Here is a 20,704-nt window from a genome sequence, read left to right as displayed (position 1 = left end):
AGTTAAAAATGTGCAATTATGCATACAATAGACAGTCAATATAATATAATAGTGCAACAAGTCAGGCGGTAGCGTAGTGGTGCCAGTTATGTGAGAGCAGCAGAAATGTAATGGAGTAATGAAATCTACTGCCTGAATTCTAACAAACATCATTTAAGACAGTGGTTGTTCTTTTTACCTGGCACCCTTTAAAACGAGGATATGTCTGCAGTTACAAAGGTCTACCAGTTGTAAACCAACTAACTTATTTTTCCATTGTTATACGTTGATCCCGTACATACACCGTACATACGTTCCCTTTGTAAACACAAAGCTCAAAGCTTCAATATAGCTTGTACTTTATTTTCTTTCTCTCTCTGGTGAACTACTCCCACTGTTTTTGCTGGTTACCTCCTACTGCTGCAGCGCTGTGTTATCAGGGAGAACAGCGAAATTACAGAGCCCCAATCAAATCAGTACATCGGAAGGCCATGGGAACAGCGCAGAATGAGTAAGACAGTTTTTTTTCTCACAGAGCTGGGTAATATCTTGGTCTTAAATTTTGTTCGGTACACTTTATTTTGCTCAGTGCGTATAGGTGCAAGTCAACTTCATCCACACTGGATTTCTTATCTGCACTCCTACACTCACTCTCAGAAAATCAAATCAAGCAAAAGGTCAAGAAGTTGTAAAGTCCACACAAGACAAACAAGACAAGGACTACTCCCACAAGAGAAGTTTTCATAAAGGCACGTCGAGAAGTCAAACTTCTAATCCTTCATTTACAGTGTATTTACATAAAGTATATATACACCATACGTTCTTACCTTCAGCCTATTACCAGTACATCTGTCCATGTGTTCAACTTTTCCCAAATTATTGAGGTTCAGGATGTGATTAAGTTGGTTTGTTTATAAATTGTACTTGTTTTTACAGTCAAATCTTCCATCCAAATACTTCCCAAAGTAAAGCTACATGTATGTTTGAGGGTTTATTTCCTAGCTGAGACTTTTGTTTCTCCTGACAAAGACTGACCTGCAAGCAGCTCAGCTAAGAAACAGTCAAATGATTATTGAAGGGAAAAATACAACCAAAAAAATAAAAGCGTCATGTGTTCTGTGATGGATTATTTGGCACTGTGAAAGATGTTTTCATGGTAGCAGCAGATGGATTCTCCTGGAGAAAAACAAGCTCTGTCTAAATATACTGCCTCAGAGGCAAAGATAAAATACTACTACAACTGCTGCTAATAATAATAATAATAATAATAATAATAATAATAATAATAATAATCCATTAAAGACAAACCTCATGTCCAGTCCATTGAGAAAGAGGATGCGGTCGCCTATTTTCAGTCCACATTCCTCAGCAGGGCTATCTGATAAGGGGACAAAAAAGATGGTAGGAAAAGCAAAGTGATCCTGTCACACCCTCGCCAGCTAACAAGGTCCACTGAGCAGAAGGGAAAGATGGTGACTAATGTGATTCTGTCAATCTGACATTCAACAAAGCTCATCAACAAACGAGACGACCGCCGTGCTAAATTCTTATTAAGTAAGGAAACTGTCAAAACAAATCCCCAGTAAAATCCGACTACACTGTACCCATCGACCATCGCCTCCTCATCTGTCAACTCACTGCCACATTCTCCTCAAACTGAATGTCATGTCATTGTTGTTGTTTTTAACACAAAGTGTGGATATACCAAACTCTGCACGTGATAATATTGCGTGTGCACATTCACGGGCCACGAGACAGACTTTGAATCGCGGGAGTGTATCAGTGAAAGATCTGTGTTCAGATCACGATGAGAGACATGCTATCCGCCCCCACCATCTCCATATCAACCTCCATAAGGCCCACTGAGTCAGTTGGCTCAGGCCACATCAGCACATGATGGTGGGAGATGATGGTGGGCGGGAACTGTGCTGTCATCATCCACTCACGCTCACGCACACGCACACTCACACGCACACACACACACACATTATTATCACTGGAGGAACCTGGCAATTCATCCCTCAACAGTAACTTCACAGCCTCTCTTGTCTGCTGATTTTATTTGGAAAAGCAATAACAGTTAATTATGTTTTTTATTACATTTAATAACATTTTACTGCAGGAAAATTACAAAATGGAAGTAATTAACATTTTCACCAAAAGCTCTTAGTAGCAGTTACCCCGACAAATATTTAACAGTGAATTTCATTTTTGTGCCAATAATCTCTCTGGAGCCAGAGCTAGTGGTGTTTCATCCAAACACTCATTTAGCAGTGCAAATATTCCAACTGCGACTACAGCTACTCTACTGATTACAAAAGAACAAAATACAATGTTGTTGTTACTCCCAAACACACCTGGGATAGCTGCATCCCCCTTTTTCCAGTCTTGATGCTAAGCTATGCAACAAAGCAAATAAGCGTATATCCCAAAATCTCTATTTCTTAAAGGTCCCATATCATGCACATTTTCAGGTTCATACTTGTATGTGCTTTAATGCATGCTTTAATGGTCATAAAACACATTGTTTTTCTCATAGAGTCTGTCTGAATTTACCTGTATTCCCCCTCTGTCTGAAACGCTCCGTTTTAGCGCCTGTCTCTTTAAGCTCCCCTCCCAAAAACCCTGTCTTCTCTGATTGGTCAGCCTTTCCGGGTCTTCAGCATCCACACTCTCTGAGTCTCTGCAAGTCATTGCAGCCGAGTAATGACTGTAACCACGCTGTGGTGGCACTTTCAACCTATCATATCTATAGTTTTGTGGTAACATCACAACCGTACGAAGGTCCGATGGTTCGTTAAAAGGCAACGTTACTTTTTTTTAAAATTTTTGTTTAAATGTGTGTATGAGTCCGTGTACATATGCATATATGTTTAAAAAAAAAGAAGGTAAATTGTATCTGTGACTGTAAGTATTGTAGTGCATATTTACAATAAAAATATTACCAAAAAAAAAAAAAAAGGCAACGTTTCTGAAAACGAGATGTGTGCAATTTTCTGTGAAATTGATTGTCTTATTACTTTCACGGTATTTGTATGACACATCGGCCTGCTTTATAATAAAAAAAGACATGCAAATCTCACTCTTTGCAATACGGCCACATTGGACCTTTAAAGAAATCATTTTGATATCTCTACATAATGGAATCTCTTATTATATCTTGGTTGTCTGGGAATTTAAGGTTGTAGAAGAATTACAGAGCATGTCAATGAGTGTCCATTAGAAAAAAAGGTAATCAAGCTGAAAACTAAAAAGCCTCTGAGATTCTGTGAAGAAAAATCACAAGTCATGTGTGTGATGTTTATATAACTATTGTATATGTCATTTGAAAAAAGTCGTGAATTTGTATTTGCTTTTCTAAATGATCAATTTCTATAAAATAGTGCACCATGTGAATGTGATCATTGTAACCTAAATACAAACGTGAATGTAACTGCGTAGCACAGACTGCTTTAAGTGCCTGTTCCTGCATAAAACAGCGCACGTGTTTACCTCTTAACAATTCATTGGTGAGTCAGTCTAATCCACTTCCTGGTACTTTCATAGTCACACACACACGCAACACCTCCTGATCCCCTCTAACCTTCAGCGGCTGGCACCACAACGGGCTCCCCCCACATAAAATACATGTGCCTTCGCAAGCCAACACAGAACCACGTTTGGGTCAAACCACCGCAACGCAGAAAGGAGGCATCTATTAGGGATGTACTGTAGGGGTTTTAAAACAGAAGCAGTACCTGGGATAACCGAGTCGATGCAGACGGGGGCGTGACCTCGAAGCGTGAAGCCAAAGTTCTTCTTCCCTCGGTAGACACGAATTATCCTGAAAAAAGACCGAAAGTGAGATCAAGAATGAAACAAAAGATATACACACAGCATCTTAAGTGTAATTCTTGACTTTTTCTACCAATGAAATAATACATTTGAGCGCAAAAGTTAATTACAAAAAATGTTCTTTCCCAACTTTAGCCGACACACAATATCATAAAGTTTGTTTTTTTCTCATATTTGGTCAATAAAATGTCAGAAAAGAGAGAAAAAGACCAATCAAATGGTCTCCAAATTGCTTTATTTGTTCAACCAACTCTCCAAAACCCAAAGACATTTGGTTTACGATTATAGAAAAAATTCTAGCATTTGAGACACAGGAGCCAGAGACTGTTCGACATTTGACTGATTTAACCAATGATTAGTTATAACAATTGTTGTCATTAGTTGTTTCAGCATAAATTGGGACATCATTTAACCATGCTGAGGCTTCACAATCAATCTGTGATTGGACGGGGAGCCCAGCTGTCTCTGGAGGGTGGAAGATTCTCTCACTGCTGCTCACAAAGCTCTTTGTTCTTCACTTTTGTTTAGATGTGTCACTTCCTGTAGGTGGGAGTCTGAACAAGTGCTGTCCTGACGTCTGTTTTTACTGCAACCCAACTTTGTGATTTAGGCTGATAACCTGGCTTTTTGTTTTTTGACACAGCAATCCCAACTAGTGCCACCTCGATTCCAGATCCCTCCACACACCTTTCTGTGTGTTTTATTCTCCGGCTTCCAGCCTACACAAAAATGATATAGGAAATACTCAAACATTCAAAAAAGCTTTGACATTTTGCTGATGGTGGTGCTCTGCTTTAATTCCTCCCAGTGGAGGAGTACACGGTGGAGCCTCCCGTAACATCAAAGATGAGACACTTATGTTGTCTATCCACCAGTGTGTTGCCATGGAAACGACTCAAGGCAACACTGCCTCAATATATAAACAGGGGTTAACACAAAAAAGACAAAAGTGGGGGGGGGGGGAAGAGAAAACAGACAGAGATGTTCTTTGATAGCCGTGATACTGGTTGTTATGTAAGTAGCGCTAAATGCAGATCGGCGCATTGGGTATGTGTCTGTCTGTCTACCCCCCCACCCACCCACCCACCTACACCCACACACACGCACGCACGCACACACACACACACACACACACACACACACACACACACACACACACACACAAATTTAACATAATCAACATGCCTCCTATTGTTGTGTGACCTCCCAATATGATTACACTTCATATATATCATGCATGTTAATAGTTATATATTATATTATTATCATTTTAATTAGTCTGTGTGGGATCGTGGGAGTGTACTGTCACCTCTGTAATCCTGCAATAAGTCCACTGTGGTGTTATTAATTTGAGAGTTGTGTAATTAGCATGTTAGTGGGTGGAGAATCGGAGGTCAGGGGCTCGAAAACAGCTCAGGATTTACATGTCCAATAGATGAGGAGATGCAAACAAGTAGATGGCCGTTTCAGTTTAAAGGAGATGTGGTTGTTTGGTTAAATAAAAACTGTGACTGGGCACTTTCTAACTTATATTTTAGCGTGTAAAAACATCTTAATATACACAAATGTAAGGTTTGCTAAGTGACGAGACTCAGAGGGAAACACCAGCTTTAGGATGGAAGTGGATGGAACCTGGAGATGACAGGAAAACAGCAAGGATGCAAAAAGAGACACACTTTTACACACTTTCAAAACATCCTGCCTGTAAACGTCTGAATAATAAAGTCAATCTTTAGCTGCTGCATTATGTGTGCTATCTGGTTTCCAACAGTAAACAACACTTAAAACAGAGCCAAAGTGACTCCTTTAACATCATATCTCATACATGTGTGCTCACCTCTGATTGGGTCCGATGGGGGGATGCGCGGGTATTCCAGAGACGGACTTCCTTAAGCCCCTGTCTCTCTCCCCCTCCCCCCTGCCCCCAGGTTCTCCATCTCTGGGCACTGAGCTGGCCCTTTTGGACCCGTGGTGGCGCTCGGAGTGATCCTCACTCCGACTGCGCCGGATTCTGCCATGCGGCTCGCTGATGCTCTTGCTGCGACACAGCCGGTTGATCACGTTCTGGGACACGGCCTCGTCAAAGCGCTGCCGGTGCTTCTTGGGAATGAAGATTCTGGCGAACATGATGGCATGTGAGGGAAATAAAAAGGTTGTGATGTTAGTTTTTGTCCACAAGAGTCCAAAAAAGGAAATGGGTAGGAAAGGAGATGGATCTACATCACAGATCCACCTCGATCCGTTTTTGAGTCCGGAACCAAAAAACGGTGGATTCCAGTGGAATTAAGACTAAGTCAAACCTCCAGCATGAGCAAAGATTACAAAGTGAAGGTGCTGTAATAATATTCACAATCGCAGTCCACGCTAATCTAAATCAACAGGCTCCACCTCTCAAGACTTAAAGAAAAAGGCTTTTGATGGACAGGTGAGGGGTCTTTCCCTCTGGACATGCCTGCTGTCCCCATAGACGAGGAACAAAAAAGAAGAAGTTGAAAGGGAAGCCAGAGAGAAAAGATCTTTCTCTGAGGAGAGAGAGCGTGAGGAATTCTTGGCGTCACTCCCTACTTGCTGGTGTCTCACTGCAGCGGCATGAGGTACCAGAGACAGAATTCAGCAAGAGGAAAAAGTGTGGGAGTGAGTGAGCGAGAATGGGATTTCTCCTCCGCTATCTTTCTCTCCTGCTCTCCATCTACAGTATGTCATTCTCTCTCTCTTGCTCTCCTACACTTCCGTCCACGCTTTACCTCTGTGTCACTCCGTCAGCGTGAGTGCAGAACAGGAAGCTTTCATTTTCTTATCGATCTCAGACCTTATCATTTTGAAAAAGACACTCACCGTACTTCTTTGTTTGTTTTTTGGCTTTATGAGGTACAAGACCTAATCAAAGCGGCACTCAATAGGTGAATAGAATTAAATTAAATTGATCATTCTCATTTAAAATTAAGAGTCCAGTATTTTTCCAGCAGCTTTATCTCTTGATAAAACAATTTCAGACTAGACGTTGAATAGTCTTATATTTTCTTAAAGAGGGAGTCCAGAGATTTTGTATTGCACGTCCATAACAATGAGGGACTCGGAAGAAACACATTTAAAAACAAATGGTCCAAATTGGTAGAGCAGAGCCCAAGACATGCTGACTTTTAGTCCATAATATGGGTCAAGCTCCCAAAATGCTGGAACCTACAATTCCCACAATGCAACTTTGTATGTTCCAGATCTTTCATTGCACCCTCCCTGCTTTTTGATAGGGAAATGGGTCCCATCCAGTGCGCCGTACACATGTGGCACAAGGTGCGTAGTGGAGTTTTGGTGCGCTATAGCCTGTGCCACAGCCACGTCAGGAAAACTGACCAATTGGTACAACAGCTTGAATCGTATGACTCTGCACAACGCGTATATACAGCGGTGAATGGTTGTCTTGCCGACACCAACTGCCTCTGCCTCAACCGTGTATTCTGCACAGGTGGCCAACTTGTACAATGCTACCTCCCTCTATTTAGCCAAAGAACTTACTGTAGCTTCTAAACTCTTTGATTTAGAAAACCGGCTTGCTAAATCAAGCCAGTTTGCTTTGCACAGTCTTGATGAATCGCTTTAAACAATTAATTTGAAACGCTTTTAATTCACAATTTCTTTTTTGCGACATTTTAAAAGTTTGCTTAAAATTTGCTTGACAATTAGACGGAAACATGACTAATGACAGTTTAGCCAAAAATTGGACAAAGAGTTTGAATATGTTTCAAGATAAGTTGTGATATTGCAATTTGTATGTTCTTTTATGTTTTTCCAATTCCTTACTTTTTGCAGAAAGCCAAACTTCTCCAAAGTTGCCACTTTTATTTAACATTATAACCCAAAATTCTAATGTTCAATTCTGCCTATATACTCTAGCTAATGTAAAAACCGTCACAAATTGGCAATATTAAGATTTAAATTACAAACTATCTGATTAAAGACCATGTAAACGTGACAACAAATCTGACTTGAAGTTCTTTAAGACACTATGTTACAGATACATTCTGCTCAAAAAGTATTGATGTTCAATACCAAGCCCAGTAAACAGACTGAAACACGCATTTTGTGGCACCGTAAACTAGCAAAATGTCAAACAGGGTTGATGAATGTGGACTGTACAGGCTGTTTCATACCGCGGGCTGGCTGTTTACCAAACAACAATGCAGACTGTGAGAACAAAACAAAATGAATCGTCCCCCGCACACAGGGACTCAACTGACAACAGAAGACAGTTCATTCATGTGATCACAACTGCTGTAAAGAGACAAGGCAACCACCCACACATGCATGCACACCCAATATTTATACCTATACCTGTGAGGATATTCACACTCTAACACTCTAACAGTAATCTTAATTTCATGTGTGACCTTTAAACAATACATTCACTGTTTTTTTATGGTGGGCACAAATAGTGATGTAACTGCATTTCTGGGTAATTAGTTTCATCAGTAGCCTAATAGACAATATTGCAGTGTAGACAAAGATATGATTCCTGGGTAAAATATTAAATAAAATAAATCCTGAGCTGAAAGTCAACAGAGTAAATCACAACACAACTTTGTTCATTCACTATCACAGACTGATGATAGATGGTGTATGAGAGGATAAGCTGCTATTCTTCTTTAACCTGAACTTCTTTATCATTCATTTTAATGTAAAAAATTAGACATTTTGAAAAATTTGCTTATTTGACCAGAGTTGTATAGAAGTCTGTGCTGTAAATACGCAGCTTAGCTTAGCATAAAGACTGGAAACAGGCAGAAACAGCTAGCTTGATAGAAGGCGAATATTGTTATCTTAAGACAGAGTGGTTACTGGGTCTTTATATGCTAAGCTAAGCTAAGCTAAGCTAAGCTAACTTTTTGAGGGTGATTTTTCATCTAACTCTTGGCAAGAATTGAAATAAGGGCATTTCCCAAAATATCAACTATTGCTTTCAGCCCACTCAACTAGCTCCTTCAGGAAGTGAAAACTGGCTAAAATCACCTAATTAATTTAATTTTGTAGGATTTATTAAAACAATGACGTGTTCTCATAAAAAGGGAAATAACAAGAACATGTACAGTGGCCTACACATAAACACGCCTAATATAAACACACAGCATGTGCGATATATCAACACTATGTATTTTTCAAAGCCAGACCTAAATGAAATGTGAAAAAAAGTAAAACCAGTAAATAAACCTTTATAAATTATTAAATTACGTTATCATTCTCTTCGCTGGTACTGTGAATAAAAGAGAACCCCGAATCCCAGCTGATACATCAAGTGATCTAGAGGTTCATTATTTGATTCCACGTTTGTTGAATTCCAGCTGGGTTAAGTTTCAGCTGAGATCAGAGCCCCAAACAGATTTGCACAGACTGTTTTGATTCCCACCTACACTAGTCTGCTGTGTTCTGACTAAGTTCATTTGCTGTTGAATAGATGAATCAGCCATAAACAGACAGGATGTAGCCCGGTCTGTGAAAAGAAACAGGACCATGGAGTAATTAGCAACAAACACGCTGATAGAGACAATAGAGAGACAACAACTACCACTGTACATGTCTTGGAGAAGCTAATTAAGCTCCATAGAAACAACTTTGACAGCTAAATAAAGCAATTAGGACACGCGTACAGAGAGAAGGAGAGAAAGAGAAAAACTTCACAGCATTTCATTATCCAGAATTTTATTAAAAGGTATTCAGGTAATACTGTATAAAGCCCCTCCATCCCTGTGCTGTTCCTGCCGTGTGGCATATAATGAAGTCTCAACCCCACGTGGAACCTTAATGTCACAGCTTCTGTTAACAACACTGGTTGCTTGTATGAAGATTTTTTTAATTTTTTAAAGAAGCTGTACACCAGATTTTCACTAGCTGTATATAATAATAATGTCTTTGTGAGGCTGATACTGATATTGACATCACTATGTTCTGACTTTGAATGATAGTTTACTTTTTTACCTACCAACTAACTGATCTCTCTATGAGATGTACGTAGATGCTGCCAAAAGGTCTGATATATTCATAGATTCCATAGATGATGGACTATGCAAACTGAAGACAACTCCTGCTGCTTGTCACTGCAGCTGAGCTCATGCACGTTCACTTTTAAAGATGCTGAAGGATTTCAGACAAAGGAGATACTGTACACTGCAAAATGCCAAATTACAGTTCTGTTGAGTAAAAAAGTGTAATATTCCATACCTCAAAAGCATAGGGAGACTGTGGACAGAATTTAGATATTTCTGCCTGTGGGCCCCCCAGTGGTAGTATCACTAAATACACTGCGGTAGACAACAATGTGCTGCTCCCCTCATTGCAGGAGCTTTCCATTTAGCACCACAGCAACACAAGACAAAAGATCAGCAATGCAGCAGCCTATTATTTCTGACACATTTTCCCTTGCTGCTTGAATGATGAATTTTTTCTTACTTTACATGACTCACAGCAGGCCCAGTGTAGTGCAATGTGATTAAAGGAGTCAATTAAATACTTTTGAAATAGGCAGTTTACCAACTGTGTACATTAAGATTGGTTTAATTGTCATGGGGAGTGCTACTCTTCAAGTGAAATCTTTATGTAATCTTCCTCTCATAAGCCCCATAAGTGTATGGATATGCAGTTTCACATCGCTGGAATGCCCCTTTGTAGAGTAACTTAAAACCTGGCTAAAAGACAGATTTCTCTGCCTACTCTGGTTTAGAGCTTAAAGGGGACATATCATGATTTCACCTTTCCAGTGCTTGTGCATATATGTTTGGGTACCTGGAGTGCCTACCAACCCCCAAAATGTAAATCAAGACAACCCGGTGAGATTTTTGGTGGACTGCCTAGTTCACAAAACATGGGATTCAACAAGCCAGTCAGATTTGGCTTCCCTTCCTCTGTCACATGCAGGCTTATTAGAATTTGAGTATCTCCACACAGGGCTTGAGAACTACCTTTGCAAAGGTGCACTACTACACCTAATCGGAAAGATGCTAAAATTACTGCACAAAGTGGCCAATTGCCAAAAAATATTAAAATGTCTATTGTATATTTTTCGATATGTTTCCATTGCGATGTGGAAAAAAAGCTTGGTTTTCAGCTATCCCTTTAAAACATAAACCGTTTATTTAAATTGAATGCTAACACTTCTTTTAAAATAGCTGCCACTTTTTTTAGAAATGGTGGGCATTATGTTTTTGGAACTTATCTGTTCAGATGAAGATATAGGCCACATATTCTGAGCCTGCTGTCACTGTCTCTGCAGATTCTGATTTGAGGGTTTGAGGCATTCATGCATCTGACTGCAGCATGAGACAGTGTTGCCTGAGCACAGACTACTGGCCACAATCAGCAGATTCCTGAGATATAAATAAATGTTCTGTCGTGATGTAGGTGTAGCAACCCACATGGCTCCTCTCTGTTTTTTATCTTTCCTTCTCTGCTATTTGTCATCTATTCATATCACAGCACTATTATGTCTCTGTCTCCCACACTGATAGTGATAGTGAGTGTCTGAAGTGTGTGTGTGTGTGTGTGTGTGTGTGTGTGTGTGTGTGTGTGTGTGTGTGTGTGTGTGTGTGGCTGCTTCTATTAGCATTATGCTTTAATAAATGCAGATATTCATCCACCTCAAAATGCACAACCGTCAGATGAAACAGCCACCTCATCGCAAAAAGTTTTTCATGTCAACTCTTGGAAACTAAATGAGTGTTCTGATTTGACCTCATTTATAGAGAATAGAGATCTATAATTATCTGAAGGAGGGTTGTGGAGGAGGAAGCAAGCAGGGAGGAAGGGACTGATTTCTCAAAAGGGAAGAATGACAAGCAGAAAACCACAAAGAGGAGACCTCATTTCCTTTCAACTGTCCAGATGTAGCGTAAATGCTTGTGTGATGCTAAAGTGTGAGACTGAGACCATGTCTAAACACACACACAGATTTAACCGTGTGTGTGTATGTGTGTGTGTGTGTGTGTCTGAGTGTGTGTGTGTGTGTGTGTGTCTGTGATGTGCTTAAAAAAAACAATGGAGAATGTGTTGGAAGGAATCTGTCTAACATCTATCTATTTGATCTATTTGTTCCGCTTCTTTCAAACACTGCAAAAAAAATTCCAGTGGTGGGTCCCATTTTAAGGATAAAGCCAGTGGAATTAAAAGATAATGATATGATTTCAAATCCGTTAGGAGCATCGCTGGGTGCCTGGTCTGTGTCCAAGAACTTATCAAAAGTAGATGATTAAAAATTGTGCTAGTATAAAAAGGTCAGCCATATCTGATCCACTGAATAAACATGACCACACTGGATAAATGGGTTTAAAAATATGTGTGATCAAAGTAGGAATTAAAAAACAAAGAATGAAACAGGAAAACATTCTCTAAAAATAGCATGCTATTTAGCACAAAAAGTAACATACAGCGGAGGCTGATGGGAACAGGTAGGGAACAGGTATTTGTCCAAATAAAGTATTTGTTGACATCACATTTCTGACAGAAATGGATTGAGTCTCTGTCTGTCCTATGATTTTCTCCACAACAGTTCAACTGATCAACTTTACACTTGGTGGGTGTATCGTTGAGGACCAAAGTAGATGCAGTGTCACGTGCAAGCTCTTTAGACCTCCGAGAGAGGTATTTATTAGTAGTGCGTTATGTACACACTGTGTTGTGTATTGAGAGGGGACCCCTATTAACAAAGAGTCACTCGCTACAGTACATTGAAGAACAGATAAAGACAGAAAGACCGGAGATATTACACTGTGGTAGAGTCAAAGTTTCAAGCGTCAGAGAATGAACGCTTTTGCTCCTGGAAATAGCCTGGTCCCAAGCTAGCTGTTTACAGATAATAGGATTGATGACTAGCATTCCTCAGGGACACAACTATATCACGGCAGTTGTAATAATCAAGACCCAAGGAAGCGCAGTGCTGAGTGTGATTACAGTTTGGATGAGCGGTTCTTGAGAAAGCAGCAATACCAAAGGCCTAGCAGCCCGTTCCGAACAGGCCCGTTGACACTGCACTGGTTTCACTAAGAGCCAAATATTTCAACCTCGTCGTGAGACTAGATGCAAAGTCAAAGGCTTAACCAATGACAGCAGGATTCATGCTCTGGGACCATAATTACCCAAACAAAATTGAGTGGCATTTCATCCAGTGGTTCATTTTAGGGCTGTCTTTTATTTTTAAATCGTTATACCGAGATCGACTTGCGCGATAAACCCACTGCAAAAAACTGCGACATATCAACAGACATTTTTTGAGTTAGTTGAAAGAGAGAAAACTACACTTTAAAATGTAAGTCATTCTTTTTAAGTGGTGCATTTTATGTTCAATTCAATTTGTTCAATAAAATAAATTCAACAAGCCATTTGCTGTATTTTAGCAGAATACTGAAAAGGCAGGACTAAGTACACATTAATATTTTTATTTATTCCAAGTAATATTGTTATTGCAACGTTTAACAATGTAATCACATATCGCATATTTTCCTCATACCGTGCAGCAGTAGTACCTTTATAGTCTGGACCACAGTGGCGGACCGACTGACCGACAGACAGACCGGCATTACCGTCCCTAGAGCCACAAGCCTGGCTGAAACGCAAACTGTCACGGGTGATCCATTGTGGTTTTTGTTCTTCTTTCAGTCTGAACAAGCTGGTCACAAAAAAAGCAGCGCCTAATGTCACCAACAACCATAGAAAGACAACTTTCTATCCAACTTATGAATGCACTGGCTCTAGCACCGTTTGTGCTCATCGTCACGCACTTGAATGCAAACCGTTAGTGAGCCACTAATGTTTCTCGTCTTGTGCAGTTGTAGCAGCTCAGCAGTAGTTGCAAACAAGCTCCACTGACTCCTGCAGTTAAGACTAAACACCATCATTATCAGCCCTATTGAGGAAGAAAGCTCTGTGCACAGCGTGCACCGTCGGATCAAGTGGAGCTGATAAACACAGATCCGGGGATCATTCAGACCCACCATGATCATACTGTAATCGCTCTTATTTCTTTTATATGGAACGACAATCACTGACTGCAGTAATAAAGATGTTAGTTGATTTCTACATAGCTAAAAAAGTAGACCTGCACCAGTTAATGGCAGGCATTGTGTTGGACACAAAAGCCAAACGTGCCGTACACAAACACACACTCAGTATTACACAGGCAAACAGACTTTAAAGTAATATATTTAATCTGTAAAATCTAAATTCAGCTCCAAAGCGGGTTCAAACATTCACAGATACACACACTCAAACATGATTACATCCTAAAAGCAGAGCATCACTCAACCTAATGACTCCAATAACTTAAGAGAGGCAGGCACAATGAAATGCCTTTGTATTGCCAACTGTGTTACAACTAGAGCAGTGTCCATCCTAGTGTGGTCCCATCACATCAAACCATGTGGTCAACACCGTTGTTGGTTCGCTTGAGTTCATAAATTATAGATTTAAAGCCTTAAGTTACCTTGAAGAAAGCTTAGAAAACAACTAGGGAATAGAGGAACTCGGAGCTAAAAACATCAAATATCAAACATCAGCAGCCATCGTCTGGTTCTGTTTCATACTGAGTTAAATATTAACTCGTCACCCACATATGTAATTACACTGATGGCCAAAACAGTGCAGGTGCAGACCCAAAGGAGCTGTTAATATGCACAGATTCTTTCAAAAAATAAGCCACCACACAAAACCACAGAAAAGCATTCATTCAAGTAAAAAAGGAATGAAAAGGTATACTCACCCGAGACAATTCATGTTCGTTTTAGCAGTAACCCATAACTCAAAGATAAACTAATCACTAAGTTGACAGCATCTAATAGTAGGCAATATGGCAGACACACCTAGTGCTTCAGTGCTGCCTGAGGGGCATAAAAGATATGGTGGGACATTGGTGCATGCAGGAGGCTGTCTTTACTAAATGTCAAGGGAAAACGGTCAACACAGAGAGTGAGCAGGAAACAGCCCGAGCTCTGAGCGGAATAATGAGAAGAAATCCCATCAGAGAAAAAAACAACACAAAACTCCCCTCAGAGAGAGGGAGAGAGAGGGAGGTAAGAGAGTTGTGAGATGGGTGGGGGATGGAAAAACCACAACGAGAGAGCATCAATTTTATTACTGGGGCTTGTGCAAATAGGAGTGTCCTTTTCTTATACAAAAACCAATGAGGAGTTCTCAGCGTTTGAATTATTCATAACTAATTTAAAGCAGAAAAATCCTGTCGTCATTTCAGGATAATGAAAACTAACTCAACACTGACCTCACACTGCTGGAAAGTCTTCATACAGTTTATTAATACCACTAAAAATGGTTCAAAGTGGTGTAGTAGTGGAGAGGAGCCAGTGTAGTAAGAGAATAATAGGTTTGATTGGCTCTACTTGTGGAGGAAGTGCAATCTGTGGACAAACTGTCTGGGGGTTTAGAGAAAAGACATGAATGCTGGTCATTTTGGCGCATAGACAACCACTTACAGTAACTGGCTACCTGAGTGGTTTTTCATGTTTAGTTATCTGGCATTATTCCGCTTCATGGAAACACACACCTTAAAAAACCTGTTGGGTGTAGCTCCAGGTTTTTTTTTTTTACAGAGATACAGAACGGCATGGCTACAGCTATTAAATTATGTTTTCACAACTAAAGCTGTCTGTGGCTCATCATCACAGACACCTTCATGCTGGGATTTTAGTTCACGCTGCCAATCCTCATTTAGCGCTAAAAACTCTTAGCTCGGGCCCCTCCTCGTCAGTTTAGTCTCTCAGTTTCACTAACACCGATGACACTTTAAGCGACTTGGAGGGGTCACTGTGGATTTACCCCGGGTGGCAGATGGGGCCCACCTAAAACCTAAAGCGAAGCTCTTGAATGGCTGGCAGAAGCCGAGACCCCCTCTAATCCATCCTGCAGAATGAGCAACAGGAAAAGCCTGTTCACATGCTCATTATGACTTAAATCCCTGCAGATTATTTTACTTTTCCCTGGGACTTGAAAATGACAAAATGGGGATGTGTGTTGATACAATACCAAGAGTGGGAGTTATAATTGAACAACACTGGAAGCTTTGCAGAAGCACACTGTCCTTGGCTTTAATGGACAGTTTGGCAGCTAGGAATAACAGGAATTATGGACAGAGACAGAGAGGGGGATAACATGCAAGAAGGGTCGTCAAACTCCAGAAATATTCAGAAAAGGGATGTCTTGGCTACATTATGTGTCTCAGACTGCCCAGAGGATATTACAGACAATGGTTTGGCCACTTTGATACATTTCCACATGGTTTCAAAAGGTAGATTAGAGAGGCCGGGCTTAGAAACAAGCATGCAGCTATTTTTCAAGTCTTTCCTCTACTTTGTACCAGCAATTTGATCTATACTAAGTTTGGCAATCCAATGAAATGAGAGCTGAAACACCTGGCTCTTACCTGATGCTGGAGATGAGCTGCCGATGCTCATCAGTGGTGAGTATGTCGGGCAGGACCGAGGCCAACCACTCCACTCTCTTCTCGGCTGCATACTGCTTCAGCACAGTGAAGAGTTTCTCTTTCACCTCGGGTTCGTCCCCTAGAATCTGGTCGATCTGTTGGAGATAGGACACCAATGTTAGAGGCTGGGAGAAGTTCGAGGACAAGTCGGGGAAATGAAAAACAGGGTAGATGCTGTCACTTCATAGTTTTTACACAGTGCCACATTGTTACAATAACACATCATTTGCAGTTCAAAAAACAAAAATGTCACACTCAAGAGTTCTATTACTTGAGTTTGTCGTGGTCTCAGTCGGTTTTATATTCGTATAATTACTTTGTGGGCCTCTGTTTTTTTTCTTGCACTATAAACTTTTTAAAGGCTGTGCATTGTGTGCATGTCTGCACATGCACTTGTTAAATGTTGAAATGTTTTCAATTTGGGCTAAAAGCCTCTAAAAAGCTGGTTTCAAAACATGAGGACTTATTCTAGATCATTGGATATTCGTGACTAAATGAACAAGAATTAAAATGAACACCTGCTCCCCCAGGACTGTGTGGGGTGGGGTTTGTTTGACTGACAGTAGCATCTCCCTGGCAACATATATAAGCAACCCCACAACCCATGCTGGGTTCACACCAAACATAAAGGGAATTTTCAGGCAACTTTGACCGCATGATCATTTGTGTTCATTTGTGTTATTCACAAGAGATGCAACAGAGAGGATGAGGGGCTCCATGGAGATACCAATAACTTATGCCATTTCTTTCCATCATCAACCATAGCGGAAAATCCATTATTTCTGCTTTGTACCTGTTGTGGATGTCCCCGATACGTCTGAAAACCTAAAAGGCCGTTGTGTCTGGGTTCATAACATCATCCGGAGCGTAGAGCTCAGGGTGCCCACAGACGGCTACACTACAGTTTTCCTCCATTTGTCAGGAGAATAACTGACACTTTACACAAAACATACCACAGTCAGATTTAAATACAGTATAGCTACATTTTGACTGGTGCTCAGAAATGCTACTTCAAATCAGTAAGAGGAGCACAACAAAAACCTTGTGAAAAAAACAATTTGCTCTAACTTTGGTAGAAAGCATGTTTATGTAGGACTCCATTGCTCACAGTCAGAAGGTGATTGAGAATATTCAGGGCCTTTAAACTGGCCAACCTGAACTCAGCTGTGATGGTGCATCATTGAAACATACCCTTCTGTTGAACTCCAGAGCTTTATGTTTACGGTCCAGTCTCGCCCCCTCTCCTCCCATCTGACTGTCCTCTATGCTGATGCTGCGTTTCTGTCTCAGGCCGAGACACAGCACCCCCAGACGGAGCGTCCTACCCTGTGAGGCTTTGATCAGCGCCGCGGCCGTCTCGTGCTGCCTGACGGGGATGCCATTGACCTCCATGACGTAATCCCCGGCCCTCAGACCTGCGCGGCCAGCTGGAGAGCAAGGCGAGCAGTCCTCCACCAGCAGAGGGCAGTCTCCCACGATGGTGAATCCAAAACGACCGTCCGGACCTGGTATGATGTCCATCTGTAAAGCAGGAAAAAATAAATATTAATTAATTTTATTTGAGATCATACTCGCAAAAGGCTCTGGATCAGTCTCAACGTTGTCTGGATCCACGAAGGATTAGTTCCGGCACCGCCTTTAATGTGAGGTATGTGGTGTTTTCTTTTGCAGGGTGCAAATGTTACACCTAAACAAGTTCTTTACCGAGACCATAATGTAGAGCCACGCTCGCTACGTCTGGATCTTACCGGCACCCAAGACGATTGTGATTGGTTCAAAGAAACAACCCAGAGAAATTTTTCTGCTCTCCAGGAGTGTAAGCTCCTGTTGCGAGACCTTCCTCCGCAGCGCTGTGGAGATAGGTCTGGCAATGCTATACGACATGAAACTCCCCAGGCATTAACCCACATACACAGTACATTTTTGCTGTGATGGATTGAAAAGCTGTAAGACCTGCTGTATGCGGGACACCACTCCAATACTGGGAGGGATGTTCTTCTGAGTCTGGGCGATGGCGACGACAGCTTGGGGACCCAGCGTTGACACATTGTGGCCCTCAATCTCCAGGACTTGGTCCCCAGCCTGCAACCCCGCCAGGTGGGCGCTGCTGCCCTCCTCCACGGACAGGATGTAGCTCGGTCCACTGCCACCCAGCTGGAAGCCAAACTCCTCAGGCCAGCCCTGGTTGGACGACGGCATGCTAAAGACTTGAGGGATGAGAGGATGGGATGAAATTGGCAAAGATTTGATTTTGATGGGGGACACGTAACAAGATCCAAGGATTTCTCAGTCGAGCACTTTGGAGCTTCACTGCAAACAGATATCTGTTAGGTTAAGAGACATTATGTAGAGAAAAATGAAAAAAAAACACACACAGACATTTAAAAACACAAGCACTTACCCACTGTGGCCAAAATATTCAAGTCTATTGACATCGCCTAGTTCACCTTTGGATCAAATAAGCTTTTGCATGTTTTAAAAGTGCTCCAATTCTAAGATTCTCTGCCCGGGTCTCGTCTTCCTCCTGCTAACTCCCGTGTCTCAAGTTGTACTATCGAGTGTGGCTCTGTAACCCTCTACCCTGAACCATGACACACTCAGGGGGGCCGTGACCTGGTTCACAAACTCCAAAGCAGCCAATAAAATGAAAGTGTTGCAGAGATTGTGACCCTAATTAGCTTGAGCGACAAAAGTTCCTCCGGCTTTTTTTTTTTTTTACTCAGTGCACATGCAAGTCTATTCTGTTAAATAGTAATTAGGCAACAGAGCACACCACTGGCTGCACTGATCATTTCCAAAAGGGTAAGAGATAAAAAGTGGGCTTCAAATAACATCCATATGAGGTAAATTGGCAAATGCAAATGCAACTTTGGCACTTCTAGTCCAAACTTTGGATGAAATATAAACATGAGAATGAACTAATCAACATGTGACAGACTCAACAACATCTCCAGTATGACAAATAATGAATTACAAAATGGTCATGTTGGCTTTTGCAGAATATATTCAACTATAAACCCTCTGGCTAAGCTGGAAGCTAATGATGTGCTCCACAGCTTTTAAAGCCACAGTGCAGCAGGATTCACACAGTGGACCAAGCTGATAAAAAAAGACTTACAGAAATCTTTAGACGGATACCGAGAGCCCCGCCGGAAAGAGTATCTGCCTTTTTTGTTAAGCAAAAATCTCTTCATCTTGAATGTCAAAATAGCAGGTGGCCTGCTAGCAGCCTGTTATCCAATCCAGCCTTCTCAAATGTAATGTTTAAAAAAAAAAAATAGAATAGAACCAACCCAAAGTCAAACAGACAGGATGATGAACTTAAAACATTGTCCCATTCTTCCACCCTTAAACCACAGCAGTGTCCACATGAGGAAAGGGTGACTGTGCATGAGAAGCGAGCGCAGTCTCTATGTGAGTGTGTCAAGGAGTTAGTCCTGCGTCTCATCCCAGATTCATCCTAGGGCCAGCCTGCTTGCACAGTGTTAATCAGAAAACTGGGACGCATGCACCCGCGCACCTCAGTTCCATAGTCATTCTCTCTCCAAAAAGGGTATTGTGAGGCCTCATTTTTCTATAAATACACCAATGTGTCTTTTTTCCTCCTCCTCCTCCTCTCTTGGCTAGGTGGCTCTCGGAGGGACCGCTCCTGGCCCAGAATCGCTCTGCGTTGCTGCAAGAAAGCCTGATGAGTACTAATTGGAGCGTCTGCATGCCTGGAATGCTGTGTGTCCATGTGTGTGAGCACACCGGTATGTTCAGTCCGTTTAGAAGGAGCAAGGGGCAATTTAAGACTTTAGCCTGTAGGATTAGTAGGATTATGAGCTGAATCTTCGGTGTTCCTCCAACCCCCCTACCATTAATTCTGCAGGAACACGTTCCCCATACATTAACGAATACAGGAATTGTGCGTACAGCAAGAAATGTATTACCCAGTGGTACGTCCGACTGAGTGACAGAACACACACACAGTGTGAAGATACAGTCTGTATCAAAGGCTGAGTTTAGGTCACAGCTGGAGTGTAAATATTCACAATTTAAGACTGACAGCACACAGCAGGTACAACAGACACATAGGGTTAAAGCCACTATGTGTATTTTAGGTGATTATAGCATCATCCAAATTCTTCTGATGAAATTTGTTTGTAATATATATATTTATAGAAGACCCTGGTGAAAATTGGTGGTCTATGCGTTGACTTCAGCCCGTTCTGTGTCACCGAGTTGGATTTGTAAGCTGGTATCAGCTTTGCATTGTTGTCTGACAGTGTCTTTTTCAACCCAAATTTAAAAATGACAAAACCTGTGGCCCTTTGCTGCATGTCATTCCTCCTCTCCCTGTCTTCAGCTGTCCAGTCTAAGAAAATGCCCATATGTATACTGTGTGTGTGTATATATATATATATATATATATATATATAT

General features: G+C 41.3%; 1 protein-coding gene across 6 annotated transcripts in view; it reads right to left on the bottom strand.

Moving 5' to 3' along the window:
• grid2ipb (glutamate receptor, ionotropic, delta 2 (Grid2) interacting protein, b) overlaps nt 1–20,704 on the bottom strand; it is a 43,047-nt gene that overhangs the window by 20,183 nt on the left and 2,160 nt on the right. For 5 of the 6 annotated variants that reach the window (XM_032503301.1, XM_032503302.1, XM_032503303.1 and 2 more), the window contains exons 3-8: nt 18,236–18,489; nt 17,474–17,803; nt 16,223–16,377; nt 5,651–5,929; nt 3,717–3,802; nt 1,288–1,357 (exon numbers count right to left, since the gene is read on the bottom strand). In XM_032503301.1, the coding sequence (XP_032359192.1) occupies nt 1,288–1,357; nt 3,717–3,802; nt 5,651–5,929; nt 16,223–16,377; nt 17,474–17,803; nt 18,236–18,481 (1,166 nt within the window). In that variant the 5' untranslated portion in view covers nt 18,482–18,489. Of the gene's footprint in view, nt 1–1,287; nt 1,358–3,716; nt 3,803–5,650; nt 5,930–14,548; nt 14,787–16,222; nt 16,378–17,473; nt 17,804–18,235; nt 18,490–20,704 lie in introns of those variants that run through there. The other variant, XM_032503306.1, reaches the window with a different exon arrangement.

Source organism: Etheostoma spectabile, chromosome 21 (assembly GCF_008692095.1).
Source record: "Etheostoma spectabile isolate EspeVRDwgs_2016 chromosome 21, UIUC_Espe_1.0, whole genome shotgun sequence".
In the NCBI taxonomy this organism is placed as follows: Eukaryota; Metazoa; Chordata; class Actinopteri; order Perciformes; family Percidae; genus Etheostoma; species Etheostoma spectabile.
This window is presented reverse-complemented; position numbering and strand designations above follow the sequence as displayed.